Raw genomic sequence first — 22502 nt, 5'->3', positions numbered from 1 at the left:
TCTCAATCAAAATTCAGTTAATTGCGCAGTCTTACCTGAAATTGACAGTCTCTACTGAATCACAGGTAAAAGGAGCTGTCAACTTGAAAACTACTGCTGCACGATAGACATGACATCACGACTTTCAGATCTCGAATAACAGATTAATAAACCACTGAAAAATGTGTGAATGAAACAAAACAGAACTTTTTTTTGAGGAAGTAACGATATCATAACACGACTTAAAGCTCCCAAGAGTCAATATGCAAAAATGGGTTTACTGAGATTATCCTGATTTGTAACAGTGCCGTAAAGTAGTCTCAATGTTATCATTAATCACAATATATCATGCTTTAAAGCTGCACTGTGCAACTTTTCTGGTTGAGGGTCTGGTACCTACCTGTCTCCATGGAGATGTTATTGTTTTCCCTAGAATGTTCCATGATATAACATTAAACATATCCATCTAGAATAGTGTTTCTGTAATTCCTTCTGTGAATAGGGGAGACTCTCCACAGATCTGAACTGTAATGTTGCGTAGTGCTGTAACCTGCTTGTCTCCCTCATGATACAGTAGATAGATTTAATTTATATTGTGAAACATTATAGACAAGGCAATAACATCTCCATGAAGACAAGCAGGTGACGGACGCTCCACTAGAAATGTTACGCTTACGTGCACTTTTAAAATGTGTGATTCTGAGAAGTCTAGCGAATTTCAGAAATGCCTAGGTAGGTGAAAGGGAGACCAACTCCTCTTTGGTCCCATGTTCTTTTCTCAAGCGGCAAACATAGCACGCATTTATCATGCAGTTGTGAATCCGAATCAACTGCAAGCTGTTTGTGGTTACAACTCTTGCAGTGAAGGCGTATGAACATCCTACTTTTAGAGTCGTGTGTCATAACAGGAAATGACGTCACGGGGCTCAAAGGCTCAGCACCAGCAGCACAAGGTTGGCTGAAGAATTTCTCAACACAGTAAACAAAGATCAGATATTTTTGAAGGTCTTGCATTACGCAGAACAGACTCTTGTGAGCTTTAAGCCATGTTATAATGTTGTTTACTCATCAAAAACATACCAGGAGTTGTGTTTTGTTTCTTTCACACATGTTTGAGTAAGTTTATTATTAGTCTGTTAACTCAAAAGGCTCTGTTACACCTTGTGATGTAATGAAGTGGTAGTTTTCAAGGTATCCTACCAACATTACAGCTTGATAAACAGAGATTGGCAGTCCTAGAACAGAAATGATTATTCTTGTGAAGGTGTATTGAGTTTAAAAACGCAGTGGAGCACTTCCTGTATTACGTAACATCACAAGGTGGAACAGTGTTTTCAGATGGAGAGAAGAATCATATGTGATTGAAACAAAACACAACTCAAGGTATGTTTTTAATGAAGAAACAACATTATAACAGATCAGAAAATAGAGTAAATAATAAATAAATATCTGTGTATTTCATTGATTCAAATTTTGTCAGTAATTTGGTGTTTTCTTTATAAATGGCGTCTGCCCACTTGGTGCTCCCTGAACCTGTTGTTGAAGCAGTGGCGGTGGTTGGTTTCCTCTTCTGATCCTAACACAATGCTATCAGCTTTGTTTGAGACTCAACACAGGAAATGGGTGACTGGATCTGAACCGTTTAGTATGTAGACACCGAACAGTTAACACCTTCATATCCTTTATAGGAGAATCACAATCGTACACTTAACAAATCCACAAAGTTTACTCATTCATTTTATTTGTTTGAGTAAGGTACAACAAACTTAACAACAATAACAAAAAAAACAAGGATATGTACTTATGCGGGACCTGATGGTCAGAAGGAGTAGGATGAAATGTCCTGCCCAAATTGTTTTACATAATCACATGGTTGATACTTCATTTTTATTTTATTTTTATTTATATTTTTATTTAATTTTTTATATATATTTTTTTATTTTATTGTTTTTTGTTTACTTTATTTTATTTTATTTCTTAATATGTTATTTTATTTATAATTTAAATGTAATTTATTTGTATATTATTATTATTATATATATATATATATATATTATTATTTATATATATTTTATATTATTTTTTTTTTTTAGGCTATGACCGCTCAGTAATAGAAAAAATTTATAATAGTAAAATGGTAAACATCACATTTTTATTTTATATTAGCACTTTTCCACACACACAATTCACACACACATTCATACATCAGTGTACACAGACAGCACTCATCTATGGGAGCTGGAATCGCACTGCCAACCTGTAAGTCAGTGGACCAATGATGTTTATGTCAAGAATGATATTCAAACCTTCAACAACAACCTTCAGATCAGTGGACAAACGCTCTTACAATATCACGATATTTCGGTTATTGTTACATACCTAGTGTTTATGCGACACATTTGACTGTTTTGAGGATTAAAATGTGCATGTTTCATATTAACTTTGCACAAGAAGTGGTTTGAACAGTGGTGGACCGTGTATTTCACACCTAGGCCTTCAGTAGTAGCATGGGGAAGAAGTGAGAAGAGGGGTGTCTGTGGAGATTCACATGGTGCGGAAGGACATAGTCAAGGCGGGGGCCACTTGTTGTCAAGTGTCCACTTTAACTATAAAGTGCTGTGGGAAACACTGATATCTCCAGTACTGTCTTATAGTGACCTGAGACATGAGGGACCAGGATTGAACAAGGACTGAACCTGGACTAAACCAGGTCTAAACCAGGTCTAAACCAGGTCTAAACCAGGTCTAAACCAGGACTAAACCAGGACTAAACCAGGACTAAACCAGGACTAAACCAGAATTAAACCAGGACATCGGGATGGAACCGGAGGTGCGCCCATATAGACGCGAGTGACTGCAGGCGGAAAAGACCGGTGCAGAGCTCCGCATGATTGGTTTGATTGGTCAAATGCTTTAATATGAAAATACATGTCTGGAAGCAGAACAACCATCGGAAAAACTGTGAAAGGAAGCGGGCAGACCATTTGGAATTATTTAATAATAATATAATTCTGTGATTCAGATATTTTTTGAGGCCAGCAGAGAAGGCCTTGCAGGCCCGGACGGTCCACCACTGGGTTTAACAGACTTTAGACTTAGTATCACAGCCACGATTTAACCATTATTTTTACTGAACCGTATCAAATCAATTTGAAATATGTTGTATCGACTCAACAGTGCACTGTATCAAGATATGTATAGTATCCTGGCCTATGTATCGAGGTATGTATCATATCAGCAACTTAATGATACCCAGCCCTATTCAGGACTGTCTTGGCTGAAGGATTGTGTCTGTGTTGTATGTTTTTGGTTGATGAGAGAAACCGGAGTGTCTAGAGGAAACATGCAAACTCCACAAACAGAAGCAGGCAACCTGGGATCAAACTCAGAACCTTTATGCTTTTTATTATTGCAATTATTAAGTACTGTTTCAATATACAGTATGGATTTAAGAGTCTTGCTGCAGATGCAGCCAGTTGGTGCGTGTTGAACCATGTTTGCTGCGCTGTGTCTCTTAAAATTCTTGGTAATAAGTTTGCGTGAGTGTGGGGCAGGTGCCATGGCAACTGTTGGTGCTGGTATGACATGAGGGCATTTTGAGGCTTCAGCTGGCCACACATGACACAACGGCCGCGTCTCATTTCTCTTTCCTCGCTTGATTCGTCTCCACGATCCTCCATTTTTCAGCTGTCAATCAAATGTGTCATATTAAGTGGTGTCCCAAAAAAAACAAGAGAATGAAGGAGTAAACATGAGGGAGGCTTCAGGAGGCAGAGATCTGATAAAATAATCAAACTTTATTGGTCTCAGTGAAGAGTTTATATCCTCTCTCCTCGCATTGCCTCCTCTGTGGGCCAGACATCCTCACTCATTTTCTGCAGAATCAAGGAGAAGGAAGGGAGGAGAGAGAAATGACAAGCGGCCAGTGACATAATACATTTCCATTTTACTCATAGACCGCATAAACCGTATAAATGGACATAACTACGGTGCTGGCCGCCACGCTCCAAACAGGAAGTGAGCAGGGGCGCACCTCTGGCTCCATTAACTCTGGTTTCAGTGGTGTTAATATGATTAACTGAGATTCAGGAGCTGGTCTACGCCTCAACCTCCCCTCCAGCCAACCACAACTTATCTCAACCATCCCTTCAATTACCCAGAAGCCCTATTTATACGGCCATCGTGACATCACCGCCATGTCAACACTCTCGAACCCCTCTCATCCATCCTTCAGCCCGAAAACACCATCTTTACGGAGGTGTGGAGTTTCCGAATCAACCGGGTGACCATTTTTGGATTGGAGATGGAGCCCCCTTCCTTAATCTCCCCCCACCCAGCCATGATATCTATCCAGTGTCAATGCATATCTTTATCATATTCCATTGTTGTGGCATGGTCCTGGCGTTGCTAGTGAATTTGTATTGAAAAAAAAAACATCGCCGTTCTCTCTGTAACTGCTGCTGTCAGGCTCCTCATTGGTCTTAAGATGTTCGTATTAACCACGCTACATGATCCTGGTGTGTTTTTTTTTTTTTTTTTTAATATATATTTATTCATTTCATTAGAGATGTTCAATGTCCATTTAGTTGCACACATATACATATATATATGCACGCATATATATCCGCACACATTTACATTTTATACACATGTATGTTTATATGTATGTCTATATACACATACCTACATACTACTAGGGTTGGGCGGTATCCAAATTTTGATACCATTAAACCTTCTCAGGATTTTCCCGGGGTATACGGTATTACTGTAATACCTAAATGTTTTCGTATGACTTTGGTAAGCTACGAAGCCACACCAGTACAGTCTGTGCGTATGAGCTGAAGACTTATAATCTCTGAAAAGTTTCACATGAACCATCTCCAACACGATACACTCACAGAACAGACTCACCATCAGCCGCACATCCTCTGTCACAGAAAGAACACACATATTCCACTGAGTCGTGTCCTTTAGTCCGACAGAACCGCATCAGCACACAAGGAACGTTAGTGTAAAATGTAAACAAATATGTGCCTGAAGCCAAAATTTTGCCAAATTGCAGAAGTACTAGTATTTTTTTGGGACCAACTCACTTGCGGGCGGACTTGCCGTCTTGTCTTGGCCTCTCTTATGAGCATCACGTGACAACGGAACAAAACAAATCTAACATCATCTCCTCATGCTGTTTAAATAAACATAGATGCTATTAGTTTTAAATCATGATGGCATTAAATTGAAAATACAACCACACATTCCTTTGTGCTGAGCAAACAAATTTAGGTCAATAAATTATGATATTATATTAGGTTCTTATGCACTGCAGATTTTTTTAATGGCGGTTCTGAAACTGATACTGTTGCTACTTTTTAATACCGTGGGATACCGTAATACTGTATTTCTGCCCAACCCTACTACATACCCCTATGTGCATACATACTTGGACACATGCACACACGCACCCACCCATATACGTATGTGTTCACCCACATTTCCATCTCAGTTCAAATCCATATACGGTTTTATCATCTCTTTTATGTTTCATATTATAAGATCCTGGTGTTTTTATTTCGCTGTTTTGTCTGTAAATCAATTCCTATTCCTATTCTTAATATGGAACCTTAACTGCTAGCCTTGGTGAGCTTCTTTTGACTGGAGCTGAACGCTGTGGGTGACGTCGCATTTCCTTAGTCCACTTCTATATATGGTCTATAATTTCACTGTTACTGTACTTTTTTTATCCACAGTGAGTAATGTTTGTGTCACTGTCTCGTATGATTCAAATCTGCAGGAGATAAACCACTTCTTTTTTCATTTCTTTTTTCCCTCTGAGCATTTGCTGATGTAGGAAACAAGTGTCGGGGCTGGTATGCTGAAACCACTGTTGTGATCCTGTCAGTTGCCGAACAGCTGACGCGCGCTGTTCTACATCAGGATGGGTGGGGCTTTAGGGCGGTTTAAAGGGGCACACCGGGGTCAGGGAGCAAGATGGTGCCGTTTGCATCTGTGTACAAAGCTATGAACAAATGTCTGTGTTGTGTTATAGACGAGTAGTGTCAGGCTTTTTATTTAATTTCATTTTTTAAACATGATGAGAGCGCATGGTTTTATGACGTACTGTAGTAAATAAAGGCAGTAAATAAACGGCTCACACAGAAGTTGTTTTAAGTCTCGTCTTAAGACCCACTTTTCTCTCTCCCTCTCCGTCTTTCTTTTTTTATCTTGTCTTTAAATATGCATTCTCTCTTTAATAAATAAACACAAATGCAAATACTTTTATTATTTGTCTTTTAACATCGCGTGAGTTGTGTGGTCCTCTGTGTGTTTTATTTATTTTAACTCACTGTATTGATTTTATTGATTTATTTATTGATATTTTATTAGGTTTTACTGCATTTTTTTGTTCTTCATTAATATTTATTTAGCTTTAATCTGTCCGTGCAGCACTTCGGAAACTTTAAAAACTGTTTATAAAATGTGCTACGGATTGGATTCTTTTCTGAGGGTTACAGTTTGTTTTTGTCTGATTGTTCTTAAATTTTCTGCATTTTTCTTTCAGATTTTGACATGAAGAAAGACATAGATGCCCTGATAACCGAGGAACGCGCTGAAATCATCAATAAGTATGACAAGGTAAATCCTGTAGCCGTGTTTTCTAGCAGAACTTAACATCGTGCAGTAAAATATGCTGTTTTAAGTGGTTTGAGAGTGTGTTTTTTTTTTTTTTTTCTCCACTTTGCATTTGTATGTTTCAGGGCAGACAAGAGGGTGTCGACATTGACCCCTGGGAGGATGCAGACTTCAGCATCTATAAAGTCACAGACCGATTTGGATTCTTACAGTGAGTCATTTTAAAATCTTGACGACGCCATAGTTCCGCTTTATCTGTTCTTCTAAATGTTTTAAATAGACAAATCAGATAACGTAATTATAGCGATTACAACTATTTTAACATGGTTTTATTTCTCATTTATTTCCCAGTGAGAAGGAACTCCCAACTCCAAGCGCACTTGAAGAGAAGGTAAACAGTCTTTTCCTAGGATCCGCCGTATTTCCTTATTGATACTTTGCAGTGACATCATGTTGGGGGTGTTCTACATTTAACTCTAAGGTGAAAAGTTAATCAGTTAACTTACCACGATGACAAAATGCACGCATTAGTAAACACTCCCCAAAAAAGTTTTAAGATTAAGTCTGAAAACTCAAGAAAAATTACAAAATGGATTTAAACAGCACATTCATGGTCCAGTTTAGTGTTTGATTTTCAACAAAAAACTGCAAAATTGTTGGCTAGTTTGTGACTGTAATGTTATGAGAGTCAGTTTAACCACACAAATCCGCTCTCACCTGTCAAAGATCCAGCTGTGTCAACTCTTTTAAATTAGATTGTGTTAAAGCAAAAGTCAGATTAAAGTCTAAATTGAGTAAGAGAGTTTCCGACGAGTGGTGCATTAAGTTAACATCACACCCCCGGGGAGTGTTGATGAAATCTGCTGCAAGGGATCAGTATCGGTTTATTTCCAGCGGGGAATTACGACATAATAAACTGTCATTTTAAATGTGTTTTAGCAAAAGCAGCAAGAGATTGAGCGAGTGGAGAAATGGCTGAAGATGGTGAAGAACTGGACCAAGTACAAAAACAGTGAAAAGGTGCGGAACACGCGGTCTGTTTACAGAACAAGTCACCAACAAATCTACATTGATTTTACCCACGCTTTTGGATATTCTCATTTAAAGGTCCAATATCACACAAAATTTACTCTCGTGAGTGTGGGTGTGCAAAAATATTAAAATATCGATATATTGTATCGTTTATTGTGATGATACAGTCTCGATATCATGGGCTGCTGTATCGATATATCTAAATAATTTGACTGTGTTAACTTTTGACATATTTTGACATATTCACTGTTTTGATGAGTAAAATGTTTGTGTTTCATATGAACTTTGCACAAGAACTGGTTTAACAAAGACTTTTAGTATCTCATGATTTAGTCTTTATTTCTTATTGAACTGTATCGAATCAATTTGAGATATAGTGTATTGAATGGTATTGAATTGAAAGCTTACTGTATAAAGATATGTATCTTATGGGCAACTTCTGAATGATACTCAGCCCTACTCGTAGCCACGTTATAATGTTGCTACCTCCTCAAAATGTGAATATAAATGTTAAAAGGGCCATATTACACTGTTTTCTAATCTATGTTATAATGTTGTTTCCTCATCACAAATATACTTGGAGTTGTGTTTCGCTTCATTCACATATGTTTGGGTAAAGCTTCATTCTTACTCATCAGTCAAATGCTCTGTTCCACCTTGTGATGTCATGTAGTGTCAGTTTTCAAGATCGCTTTTACCTTTACTTCGGTGGAGACTGACATTTCCAGAGCTGAAATCATCCAAATGATTCTAGTGAAGGTGTATGGAGTTTAAAAACACAATGGAGCACTTCCTGTATCACCACATGCCATCACAAGTTGGACCAGTGTTTTCTGTTTGAGAGAAGAACTCGGTCTAAAAATGGGTTTGTGTGTTGAACATGTGTGAATGAAACGAAACACAACTCCAGCCAAGTTTGTGATGAGGAAACGACATTATAACATAGATCAGAAAACTGTGTAATATTGGCCCTTTAACATTTATATTCACGTACGTCTTTCTTTTGTGTTGAAGTTGGTAAAGAGAGTGTACAAAGGCATCCCTCTCCAGCTCCGAGGTCAGGCCTGGGCTCTGCTTTTGGATTTGGAGAAAGTGAAACAGGACAACGAGGGAAAGTATGAGGTGAAAGACCAACCGTGTTTATAAATAATGTCTGTCTCCAGTCATACACATCCAGTATTTCATGTTTATTTTTTCTCTCTGTACAGAAAATGAAAATACAGGCCCGGAACTTCTCCACAGAGATCAAGCAGATTGACTTGGATGTGAATAGAACCTTCAGGAACCACATCATGTTCATGGATCGCTTTGGAGTCAAGTATGTGTTTAGACTGAAGCATTCACACGTATAAAATCACATTGTTTAAGGCTGCAAAATGAATCTCAAATGAATTAGAATCACCATTTGAATAGAAGTGTTTTATTATTTTTAAAAACTGATAACCTTGTGTTTTAGATTTGTTGTGAAATGGGTGTTTTGTATTGGTTTGTTCGTTCATAGGTTGTTAGTTATATTTAGTTCATATTCAGTCTTTTTGTCAATTCTTCTGGACATGTTATTAAATTAGTTTAATTAATAATAGTTCAGCCCTAACATTGTTACAGTAACTTCAAGTTAATTAGGTATCTTCATGATGTTTATTTTATTTTTAAAATTCACATTTTAAATCCACATCACATAGTCCAGACAAACCCCTGCTTCCAACATAATTACAAATCGACAGTTTGCTTCTCATGTCATCAACATTTCCTGGGCCCCATGTGATGCTAACTGTAGGCACTGTTCTGTCTGAAGCTTTGTTACTCAAGTTAGACTTAATCTAAGATTTCATTTAACACAATCTGACCAGAAAGAACTGACTAAGGCTATGTTCAGACTGCAGCCTGAAGTGACCCAAATTCAGTTTTTTCGCCCCATGTGACCTGTATCTGATCTTTTAATGACAGTCTGAATGACACAGATCCGATTTTTTTCAAATGTGACTCAGGCCACTTGGATATGTGCTCTTAAAACCGAAACACATCTGATCTTTTGACATGTGAGCTCAGTCTGAACGGCCAGGTTGCATTCCTCCCACCTACACATCATCAACAACTGAAAGTGGTACAAGTGGGCACTCGGAACTGTGACGTTCAGGCGGCAGTCTGAATGTAGCCTTAAGCTTGAGCTACAGTTGAGCTGCTTTGTGCTGTTAAACAAGTCCCTCTCAAACAAACGCTCAAACACTGCAGTCACAATCCACCATTAACCAAAAGTTTTTCAGTGAGTCACATTTTTCGTTGAAAGTCAAGCAGCTAAACAGGACCATGAACACTTGGACCATTGATCACAGGCTCAGTGATCTGTTGTTTAAATTCATTTTGTAATCTTTCTTGTGCTTTCAAACAATCTTAAAACCTGTTTGACAGTGCTTGCTAATTTGTGCATTGTGTCACCATGATAACTGGTGAACATTGTTTTGGAGTTTTTGTTGTTCACAAACATGATTGCCCTGTTTAAAACCTTGGTACACACACACAGACACACACACACACTCACCAAAGCGGTGGTTTCCTCTGAGTTTTATTAGTCTTCCTGTCAGCGCACAAAGCCCCACAGGAAATGGCATTTATACAGCAATGCTCACCAACAATGAGGGTACATACATGTGGTGCATCACTGTCCAAAGACTCTCATACAGTCATATCTAACACATCAAATGAAATACAACGCTTCTCTGCTTCTACATGCAAAAAGCAGCTTGACTTTTTATAAATACACTTCTGTAACTCATCTGTCAAACCAAACACGTGTCAGAAAGTACTGTTCTTTGTCTTTTGTTATAGAGACTTCCTCTTCGTTTCTAGTCAGTCGTTTCTATTAGTCAGTGTTGGATAAAATGATAAAAACGATAATTATTATATCAAACAATTAATTTTGGGGGTCAATATCATACCTGTGGGTACTTTTTATTTGTACTATTGGAAACTTTTTGTAACTTTTTGTACTTTTTATGAAGATTGGAGCTGTAGAGTGTTGAACTAATAACTGTTAACAATACTTCAACAATATATTAACAAATACTACATTACAATACATTAAAAACTACTACAGTACTACTATATAGAGTAGTTATTTGGGGGAAATCCCGCTTTAGGGTTTATTGTGTAAGTGGCTTAAATTAGTTTCAGTATTATCGTTTATCGTTTAGATCAGGGGTGTCAAACTCAAATTCACAAAGGGCCAAATTAAAAACTGGAACTAAGTTGTGGGTCAAACTAAATATTAACTGAAAAATGTCAACATCTGCATGTTTTCTCTTCTTTTGAGATATGTAATATTAAACTTTTTCTTATTAAAATAAAAGTTTAATAATAGTTTTGCTTAAACATTGAATCCAGAACAATCACAATATAAAATAATAACAAAATTTTAAAAAAAAAATAATGTTTCTATAGTCTATCTGTAGCCGGCGGGCAGCTCTAATACATATTTGATATGATCTCGAGGGCCAAATATAATTATATCTGAGTTTGACATGTATGGTCTAGATTTTCTTTACCAATATATTGGTTTTCAAAATGTGTTATTGTGACAGGTCTAGTAATTGTAATTGTGTAATTATTTGGTTAGGCGTCCGTTTCCTCCTTGTTTCTATGGGTATGTCTGCCTAAAATGTTCCACAGGATGACATTAAACAGCTCTACTTTACATTTATTCAATTACAGTTGATTTTATAGCTCAAAAATACCTCAGAAAACAAGTATTCTGACTGGGAGCGTGGTCGTCTCTCCATAGATTTGGCCTGTAACTTGGTCTGGTTTGGTCTCCATGAAGATAGAAAGGTTTAGAATTGAGAATACTCTGTTAGTAAAAGTATGTAGTTTGGAGCTGAGTTCAGACTTTGGAGGAAGAAATTGAACTATTTTTGTGTTATAAAGACAACATCTGTTTAATTTATGCTCAGGAATTTAATATTGGAGGCCATTTGGTTTTAATAAGATGAAAAAAAAACATTGAATCGAAAAACAAGACTGATCAATATGCGAAAATAAAATCATCTCCCAGCTCTACTTCCTATTGAATTCAAATCCACCTTGTGAACAGACAAAAGCTCCGTCCTCACTGCCCACTCCTTCCCCGGCACAGCTGTCACACACACACACACACACACACACACACTCATTGACAGCTATTTAAAGTTGTTTTTCCTGTGTCCCTAATTCTTGTGTCTATGGCGGGGAGGGCCGGCAGGGGGCACTTCCTTTTGGCGCCACATTATTCGTTTATGCTCTTCCTTTCTTCCCATACGTGTGCATAAACATCAGCTTCCCCGCTATCACTGGCCCAAGGTTTTCAGTCAACAAAGATAAACACTGATAAAATGTTAATTTGCTTCTGTTTTTTATTTGTGCCTGTGTCTGGGAAAAGACTGCAGTTTGAGAATTTGAGCTATGTAGTATTTAGTTGCACAGATGTTACAAATGTAATGTTATTTATTGTTATTTATATAAAAATAGGTAATTTCAGCAACATTATATCCATGTCTATTATATTATATGCAAGTAAATAAGTCCATTTGTCTTTATTATTCACTATTTGTCAAAAGTTTGGACACACCCACTCATTCAGTTTCTTTTTTCTTTAAGTTTACTACTACTCTACCTATATTTAAAGGTGCACTGAGTAACATTTTTAGCTTGTCTCCATGGAAATATTATTGCTTTGTCTAGAATGTTCCACAGTATAGATTAAACCTACTGGTATCTATCACAAGGGAGACAAGGGGGTTACAGCACCACGCTACATTACAAGTCAGATCTGTGGAGAGATTCCTTATTCACAGAAGGAATGATTGTATTTTTGAGCAACAGAAAAAAACCCTTATTGACAAAATGATGGATTATGTTTAATCTCATACCATGGAACATTCCAGGCAAAGCAGTAACATCTCCATGGAGACCAGGACCCTTCACAAGAGAAAAAGTTTAAATAACTTAACTACAGATTTTTGGGGGGATATTTTATATTTAAATGCTCAAAGTAGCTACCTTTGCTTTGTCGACAGCGCAGCAAACTCTTGGCCTTCTCTCTCTGTGAGCTTCATGATGACATCTCCTGAAATGGTTTTTAGCTGTCAGGGTCAAGAAATGTCAAATGTCTAAAGCAAAGGGTGGCCATTTAAAAAAATCTAAAACCTTTAATAATATCTAAAATCTAAAGCAGACGTGTCAAACTCAGGCCTGGGGGTCAAATTTGGCTCACGATATAATTATATTTGGCCCGCAAGATCATATCAAACATGTATTAGAGCTGCTCACCGGCTACAGATAGGCTATAGAGACATTATTTATTTAAAATTTTGTTTTTATTTTATGCTTGTTCTGGATTCAATGTTTAAGCAAAACTATTATTAAACATTTATTTTTATATGAAAAGGTTTAACATTACATATCTCGAAAGAAGAGAAAACTTGCAGATGTTGTTAAAATTTTTCAATAAATATTTAGTTTGGCCCACGACTTGTGTGTGAATTTCAGTTTGACACCCCGATCTAAAGTTTTTAGATGCCGTATGTTTTATTTCATATTTTTGATGCCTTCAGTGAGAATCTTCAATGTAAAAAATCAAGGAAATAAAGAAGAAACATGAACAAAAGTGCGTCCAAACTTTTGACTGGTCATGTGTACAGTGGCTAAAACACACACACCAAAATTACTGTACAAGTACTGTATATGCAATTTACAAACATGCAACAACAGTATACAGTACCTCTAAGGTCACACACACACTCATGTTATTTTATATCACTAATATGAAAAGCACTTTTAAATTATGCTTGTGTTTTGTTCCTCTTCCAGGCAGCAGGCCCTGTTTCACGTCCTAGCAGCCTACTCAGTCTACAACACGGTAAGAGTGCGTGAGTGTGTGTGTGTTTCAGAGTGTGTGTCTGTTACATAATACGGAGGAGTCTGGAGCACATACAGTGTTGGACGACTAAATACTGAAGAATAGACCGAGCACTCAAAACCCATCTGTTTAGGAGATAATTAATTCATGAGAAACGGTTCGACTTAAAACATACAGACACCACTAACGCAGCCTAGTTTCAGAGTCGTTAGCTCCACTCTTCACGGACAGATTTAAGGCTGAATCCTGTTAGAACTGAAGAAGCAAGAAGAAGAAGATGATGAGTGACAAAACATATCCACCTTTGTCCAGTCGGCAGAATTGAATTTCTTAAATTTAGACCTGGAATAGGCTGTTTTATTCTTTAGTTGGCGTAAAAAGGAACCACTAATCCTGTTAGAACTGAAGAAACTACTTCGATGAGTGAAAAAACACATTCACTTTGTCCAGTTCACTTTGCAGAATTGAACTTTCTTAATGGCTATAGACTCTGGATGACAGAGAGATTACACTAGTTACTTTTGAATATAGAGAACATGTTTGCATTTTTGTCCTTTGCCTGCCTTTTTAGAAGAAGGTCCTGTATTACGCAAATTTAACTCTTGTGAGCTTTAAATCATATTATAATGTTGTTATTAGGGATGTAACAATAATCGAAATATCATATCGTATCGTCAAAGTGCTCACAATAATATCGTGGACCATCACCATACATCCATTTTATTCCGCTTATCTGGAGCCGGGTCGCAGGGGCAGCAGTCTAAACAGGGACTCCCAGACTTCCTTCACCCCAGACACGTTCTTCGGGGGGACCCAAGGCGCTCCCAGGTCAGCTGAGAGATGTAGTTCCTCCGACGTGTCCTGGATCTTTCCCGGGGCCTCCTCCCGGTGGGAGATGCCCAGAACACCTCCCGAGGGACTGGCCCAGGAGGCGTGGGGAACAGATGCCCGATCCTCCTCAGCTGGGTCCTCTCAACGTGGAGGAGCAGTGGTTCTACTCTGAGCTACTCCCATGTGACCGAGCTCCTCATGCTATCTCTATGGAAGCACCCAGCCACCCTGACATCCTTTCGGTCATTACCCAGAGCTCATGACCATAGGTGAGAGTAGGAATGAAGATTGACTGGTAAATCGAAAGCTTTGCCTTTGCCATCAATATATCGAATTACAATAATTAAATTAAGAGTTATGGTGCAGCAAATGCTAAAAAAAAAGACAGGGAACTACATAGACCATGATCCTTTGCTCCATTTCAGTGCAGACTATATGAAGAAATAACAGTTCTAAGCACTTTTAAGTCTTAGTTCTTTGGATTAAGTCTTGTCAAGGCATTTGAAGAGGAAAACATATTAACCGTTTTGTTTAGCCTCCACAAAATATCGCAACAAATATCGTACCGTGAGATGTATATCGTGAAATTATCGTACCATATTAAGAGATCTGAATATTGTTACATCCCTAATCATGAGCCTCCCCACCATATCGTGAGCTTTCCTACAATATCGCAATAAATATCGTACCGTGAGGCTCATACCGTGACAATATCCTATCGTGAGACTTGGATATTATTACACTCCATACCTCGAGTTGTGTTTTTCATTGACACATGTTTGAGTAATCCACGTTTTGGACGAGGAAAGAACATTATAACATAGATTTGAAAATAGCGCAATATGGGCTCTTTAATTTAGACCTGGAATAGTCTGTTTTATTCTTTAGTTGACGCAAAAAGAACCACTGGATACATATGTTCTGTCCACATTTGTTGCAGAATCCAAAACGCAGACCAAACAACCTGACCAAACAAAGAGACGCATTCCTTCCCCTTCCAAATGTTTAAAACGCTCCTGAAGGGAACAATTTGCACTTTGCTTGACTACCCTTCGCTCACTCCAAGTCACTTATAATGTGCTGAGAATGCTGACTGTGCTATCCAAATACAAATGTGTTGTTTTTATGGACTTTATGGTCGGAGAGTTCCTGTGTGGAGATGGTGGAGCCAGAGGAAGGGGGCATGAGCAATTCCAGTTTTTCCTTTTTCCTCTCGACTCCCATGTCACTCAAGAGAAAGTGGGTCAGTGGAGGAGAGTGCCAGAGTAGGGGGATAGAAGTACATGCATTTACCCTGTATGATGGCAGCGTGAATGTCTAGACTGTGTAGGTTGACCTCAATACAACCTTTTTCCCTTGAAAGAAAAGTGTACCACATTTCGATGGTACAGGGTGGATTTAAAGAGCCTGTATTACGCTATTTTCTGATCTAATATTCTTTCCTCATCAAAAATATACCTGAAGTTGTGTTTTGTTTCATTTGCACATGTTTAACACACAAATTAGTCTAGATTAGGCTGAATTCTTTGGGTAATTTGGTTAATTTCAGCCTTAGAATTGCAAATTTCTACTAAACATAAGATAAAACGTAGGGCCGGGTATCAATAAGAAGTTGCCAATACGATACATACCTTGATACAGTGAGCTTTCGATATGATACGATTCAATACGATATATATTTCAAATCAATTCGAGACGTTTCAATAGGGCTGGGTATCATTAAGAAGCTGCCGATACGATACATATCTCGATACAGTGACCTTTCGATTTGATACGATATATTTCAAAATCGATTTGACACAGTTCAATAAAAAAAATAAAGGCTAAATCATGGCTGTGATAGTAAAAGTCTTTGTTAAACCACTTCTTGCAAAGTTCATAGGAAACACAAACATTTTAATCCTCAAAACAGTGAAAATGTCAAATGTGTCGCATAAGAGTTTCCTTCTTCTAAATAAGCAATAGTGCTGTAACAAAATAATTTAGTAAAACATACCAAAAAATACTCTTGGTGATGTATCCATACAGCAGCCCCTGATATCTGCACTGTATAATCACATTAAATGATACGATATATCGATAGTTCAATACATTTGCAAACTCCTAATAAAAGGTTAGCCAGGCTGGTGCCACCTCCACTCAATTTTATTTCTCTTCAGCGACTAGGTCAGGAATTGGAATACACTAGACGATTTGCAAGCACCCCAGAAGTTGTAGACCGCGCACCGGCCAATCAGTGAAGAGCTGTGAAGCCATGACGTCAAACTCAAGCGCCTGTCTGGGTCACTTTTGTGGAACAGCACAACAGTAAACAAAGCGGTCGAGATGGATGTAGACGAAACCATATATTCTGTGTTGGCAATGATTCCTGAGATCGAGGATTTAAAGCCGGAATAAAGAGAATGTTTGGTGAATTTTATCAAGGGGAAAGACATTATTGCCCTTCTTCCTACGGGATTTGGCGCATTACATACATCACCACCAAATAGCAGTGATTGGTTAAATAAAAAAGTACCTGCCTACTGTCGAGCGAACAAATCTTAATGCTGCGAGGTCAGATGGTTTCCACGAAGTGAAACCGGCTGATGAATCAGGCTAATAAAAGGAGCTGTTAACTTGAAAACTACCGCTTCATGACATCACAAGGTGGAACAGAGCACGTTGAGCTTCTGAGATGTAGCCAGACTAATAATAAAGGATTACTCAAACAAGTGTGAATGAAACAAACCACAACTCCAGTTATGTTTTTGATGCACTATAACATGACTTAAACCTCTCAAGAGTCCATTTTGCATAACATAGGACCTTGAATATAAACCAAAAGCTAATACGTGTTTGCTTTTGTAAATGGTGTTCCTGCAAAGAGCGACTTGTTTGGACTAAATCACTGGAACATAGTTGTAATGGAAGAGTTTGCGGTAAATATTTGAACAAGCCCGGCTAAAACTGTTTATGATTTGTGTTGAGGGACGGTTACCAATGTGCACTCTCAGCTAATCTCCTCCTCACCACAGACATTCAGGTGCTCTTCTCTTCTCAGGTCGCACGCGTGTTACTGTAAATTATAAATAATTTCTCTTATGGCCACGCACGGTCGGTTCTGAACATTCTGGCTCTCTCGCTTCTTCCCCCAGGAGGTGAGCTACTGCCAAGGCATGAGTCAGATCGCGGCCATCTTGCTCATGTACCTGAATGAGGAGGATGCTTTCTGGGCTCTGTCTCAGCTCCTCACGAACAACAAACACGCCATGCACGGTGAGTGAGGTTATGAACTATAATAGAAATCCAGACAACAGTAAAAGCAACACTGGTAGCATCAAAATAAAGGTATTCATTTCAAGGTGCAATGTGTAACTCAACTCTGGTAGAGCATTTTTCTCCGTAGAGATGTGATTACTTTGTCTGGAATGCTTCACAGTGTGTTATTAAACCTTTCTATCTTCATGGAGACCAAACAAGACCAAGTTACAGGTCAGATCTGTGGAGAGGCGACCCCGCTCACAGTCAGATTTTATTTTTTAGGTATTTTTGAGCTATAAAATCACCTGTAATTGAATAAATGTAAGATAGAACATTAAAACAATCTCAAATGGTATATAAAATGGTCTTAATTAGAACTAGTTTAAAACCCCATGGTAATATTAAACAAAGTACTTTTATTTTATGTGGAAAATGATATTCTGTTGTTGTAAAAAAATATTTTTCATTGTAGTTTTGTAAGCAGTATCGAGTATTGAAGGTGCATTGTGTAACTTTTCTGGTGGACAGTCCATCAAATGTTTTTCTCCATGGAGATGTTATTGCTTTGTCTGGAATGTTTCGCAGTATGGCATTAAACCTTTCTATCTTCATGGAGACCAAACCAGACCAAGTTACAGGTCAGATCTGTGGAGAGGCGACCCCACTCGCACTCAGAATATCTTTTTTTCTAGGGATTTCTGAGCTGTAAAACCACCTGTAATTGAATAAATCTAAGGTATATCTGTTTAATGTCATACTGTGGAACATTCCAGGCAGAGCAATGACATCTCCATAGAAACAAGCAGGTGATGGACCCCCAGACAGAAAGTTACATAGTGCACCTTGAACAATACAGAAATAACTCTCAAATAGTTTATAGAATGGTTTTTGATAAGACCTCATGGTAATATTAAAGAAAGTACTTTCATTTTTGTGTAGAAAATTCTGTTTTTGTATTTAAAAAAAACAAAAAACGTTATTGTTGTAGTATCTTAATCAGTATCGAATATTAAAGGTGCACTATGTAACTTTTCTGGTACAAGTCCAACACCTGTGCATGGAGATATGATAGGGAGATTGCTTTCACTGGAATGTAGCACTAACTTATTATTTAATTATAGTAAAAAAAAAAAAAAACAATATCTTGAAAAATATGCATTCTACTGCAAGCGGGACCTTCTCTCCACAACTCAGACCAACCCAGAGTGAACTTGGCTTGTTGCTTGTCTCCATGGAAACAGACAAGTTTAATGTCATAAAAAAGACAAATAAACTCGTTTAATGTCATACTGTGAAAAATCCCAGGCAAAGCAACAACATCTCCATGGTGACGCAGCCTCCACCCAGAAAGTTACACAATGCACCTTTAAGCTTGTTGCTTACTGACGCCAATTTGATCAGTAATTAAAAACTAGTGCTAGAAAACACAATGGTATGATAAGCAAAGTTAGAATAATGAGTAGATTTCTTTTTAAAATGTTGTGAAATGTTCCAAACAAAGGTATATGTGTGATGTTTCTGCATGTTTGTGGTTTATTTTACTGTCAATTTATTTTTCAAGTGATTATTTAAGCCACGACTTGTACTTTTACATTTTGGCATTTTTCCAACAGATTATTATAATATTTTTGGTCAGTATTGCCCACTCTCTACACAAGGCCTGCTTTATGTCTGGTTAATTGTATTTTTTATTTTTATTTTTATTCTATTCCATACACTTCCATACTACACTATATTAAACTAATACTTAATTTAGGTCATATTGTAAAAACCTGCACACCAAATGTTCTGTTGGACAGGGCTAAGGGACTTTTTTTGACTTGACTTTTTTTTCTTTTCTTTTTTTTCTGGGGAAATACCTTTTCTAACTGATGACTGTTATGGCTCCACCAGGATTCTTCATTCCAGGATTTCCTAAACTTCACCGTTTCCAAGCCCACCATGACCTCATCCTCTCCAAAATGCTGCCTAAGCTAAAGAAGCACCTGGTGAGTTACGGCGCTGCTGTGAAAACTGAGGAGTAAGGAGGTTTGCAGCTGCTCCGTCTCTAGGGCTGAAGTATATTAAAGGACCCGTGTTACACTATCTTCTGATCTATGTTATAAATAACGTTGTGCTCATCACAAACACACATGGAGTTGTGTTTTGTTTCATTCGCACATGTTTATCCGTGGATCTATTAAAATAACTGGAGGGTGTTGCTGCTTGTAGTTACCTCTAGTTGGGATAGTGGTCACTCACTGGCAGCCTGATTCATCACCCGATTTCACTTCGTAGAAACCGTCTGACCTCGCAGCATTAGAATTTGTTCGCTCGACGGTATGCGGGTAATTTTTTTTATTTAACCAGTTGCTGCTATTTGGTTGTGATGTTTGTAATGCACCACTAATGCGGCAAACTGGTATATTAAGCTTTTCCCAAATCCCGTAGGAAGAAGGGCAATAACGTCTTTCCCCTTGATAAAATTCACCAAACATTCTCTTTGTTCCGGCTTTAAAAATCCTCGCTCTCAGGAATCGTTGCCAACACAGAATGTATGGCTCTTCGCTGATTGGCTGGTGCCCGAACTCGCACTTCCGGGGTTTTTGCGAACCGTCTAGTGTATTTTGATTCCTGACTTAGTTGCTGGAGAGAAATGAAATTGGGCGGAGGCACTTGGTGGCGCCAACTAACTCACTGGTTCAGCGGAAAAAATCCCCTTGAAAGGATTTTCCTCATAGAGCGCAGTGTAATCACAAACTGCTCATGTTCAGCTGACAGGGCACCTACAACTTTCAAAAATGTCGGATTTTGTGGCAATTTTAACCTATTTTTAGATCGTAAACTTTTTCTCAGCTCAAAATCCTTCAGATGTCTTAAAAAGCGCTTTATAATGATTCACTCCAGCTCTGCTCTGCTCTGCTCCGCTCTAGCTCCTCTCGCTCTGATCGGTCAAAGCGATCACGTGATATTTGAGACCGCGCTCTGTGCCTGCGCTCGCGTGCATTGGCGTGTACCCGCGGTAGAAAAGAGCACTACTGCACGTGTTCAGTCGACCCAGAGCCACCGGAACTAACTCGTCGGGCTAAAGGCGAATCTGGAATCATGCGCCATTGAGCTCGGCCCTGCTGACTTGAATGGGCGGCCGTTTTTAGACCCCGGGGCTTATGTTTGACACACTAACCCTGGGTGGCAGTAGCTCAGTTGGCTGGTGTGAGTCCAGCTCCCACAGTTGAATGCTATTGTTGTGTCCTTGGGCAAGACACTTAACCCACGTCACCCCCAGTGTCTGGTGTATGAATGTGTGTGTGAACGGGTGTAAAGCGCTTTGAGTGTCTTGAAGGTGGAAAAGCGCTGTATAAAAAAGTGACCATGACCATTTACGATAGCCCTTGTATATTTAGTTCTTCTCTCAAACAGAAAACACTCTGATCCACCTTGTGATGTCATATGGTGTTACAGAAAGTGCCGCACTGTGTTTTTAAAGTCCTTACACCTTCACTACAATCATTTGGATAATTACAGCCCTGAAATTACGAATCTGTACTGAACTAAAGGTAAAAGGAGCTGTTAACTTTAAAACTACAGCTTCGTAACATCACAAGGTGGAACAGAGCATTTAGAGCTTTGGAGATGTAGCCAGACTAATAACAAAGGATGAGTCAAACATGTGTGAATAGAACAAAAGGCAACTCCACGTCTGTTTTTGATGAGGTAACAACATTATAACGTGGCTTAAAGCTCACAATAAGCAATTTTGCGTAATGTAGGACCTTTTAAGCCGAGTGTAATTATCTGATTAATGCTCAAAGCTACGCACGCCTCACATCTCTAAGAAACGAGCAGCTCAGAAGTCAAAGGCAGATGAGATTACGAGGAACGACTCCCCTTAGAGACCAGTTTCTCATTTACTTCTGGCCCACAGGATAAAGAGCAGATGACAACTGGGATTTACACCACCAAATGGTTTCTGCAGTGCTTCATTGACAGAGTGAGTATTTAGATTGCACCCAGCTGTTTACAGAGCTCCACATCTGCGCTGTTCATTTGTAACACAGCCTCCCTCAAGCTATAATCAGTAGTGCAAGACATCAAGTACAAAAGTATAAAAGTAAAAGTACAAATTTTAGGTATCTGTACTTTGCTTAAGTTAATTTTACATTGAGTACTTTTTACTTCCTACTTCACTACATTTTAAATCTGGACTCAAAAGTTTAAAGTACTTTTCTTTCGGGTGGGAAATTGTTGAGAGTTTTTTTTTTTTTTTTTTGGCACATTAATTTGAGTTTCCGTCCCGATTTTGAGTAAACCAGATACACGAAAATACAAACACGGCTAGAGGAAATAAGAAATCAATTGAATCACTTAAAATCAGCTGAATTCTTTTTCAAAATCACCACATTACATTCTTTAATTGTTCAAAAAATCTCTCCAAATTAGTTTTACTTTTTACTCCTTGACAACATTTTTAAACAGGTTTACACTTTAAAACTTTTACTGTAGATTTTTTCACGTGATACTTTTACTTGAGTTACTTTTTGCCCTTGTATCTGTACTTTTACTTGAGTACTTAATAAAATAAAAATAAAATTGCCAACAGTGGTGGATGAAGTACTCAAATAACTGGATACATGTACCTCAAATACTTATTTAGAATATGGCCTGGAATCACCTCTGTCCCTCACGATTCGATACAATACTCGATACGATATTATCACGATACGATATTATCACGATATGGCGATACTCGTGATAATCGATACATTGGACATGATGCTTTGTGATACAGTATATTGTTGTTTTTTTAGAACCAAATACATTTTAGCAGCGATATTTTTTTGTTGAACCATTACTTATGCAAAATTAATATGAAATACATCTATTTTAAAAGCGCACTTTGTAACTTTTTGGTCCGTCACCTGCT

The 22502-nt window shown here is 38.1% G+C and overlaps 1 protein-coding gene across 1 annotated transcript in view; it reads left to right on the top strand.

Moving 5' to 3' along the window:
- The window catches only part of si:dkeyp-19e1.3 (USP6 N-terminal-like protein), a 51898-nt gene that overhangs the window by 18466 nt on the left and 10930 nt on the right, over positions 1-22502 (top strand). Inside the window, exons 2-11 of the mRNA XM_020931099.2 lie at positions 6536-6609; positions 6732-6817; positions 6958-6997; positions 7546-7626; positions 8653-8760; positions 8847-8956; positions 13480-13528; positions 17494-17614; positions 19493-19587; positions 21504-21569. Coding sequence (XP_020786758.2) covers positions 6544-6609; positions 6732-6817; positions 6958-6997; positions 7546-7626; positions 8653-8760; positions 8847-8956; positions 13480-13528; positions 17494-17614; positions 19493-19587; positions 21504-21569 — 822 coding nt within the window. The 5' untranslated portion in view covers positions 6536-6543. The remainder of the gene's footprint in view (positions 1-6535; positions 6610-6731; positions 6818-6957; positions 6998-7545; positions 7627-8652; positions 8761-8846; positions 8957-13479; positions 13529-17493; positions 17615-19492; positions 19588-21503; positions 21570-22502) is intronic.

This window comes from Boleophthalmus pectinirostris, unplaced genomic scaffold (genome assembly GCF_026225935.1).
Source record: "Boleophthalmus pectinirostris isolate CB_2022bp ecotype Guang Dong unplaced genomic scaffold, ASM2622593v1 HiC_scaffold_2, whole genome shotgun sequence".
Taxonomy (NCBI): domain Eukaryota; kingdom Metazoa; phylum Chordata; class Actinopteri; order Gobiiformes; family Gobiidae; genus Boleophthalmus; species Boleophthalmus pectinirostris.
This window is presented reverse-complemented; position numbering and strand designations above follow the sequence as displayed.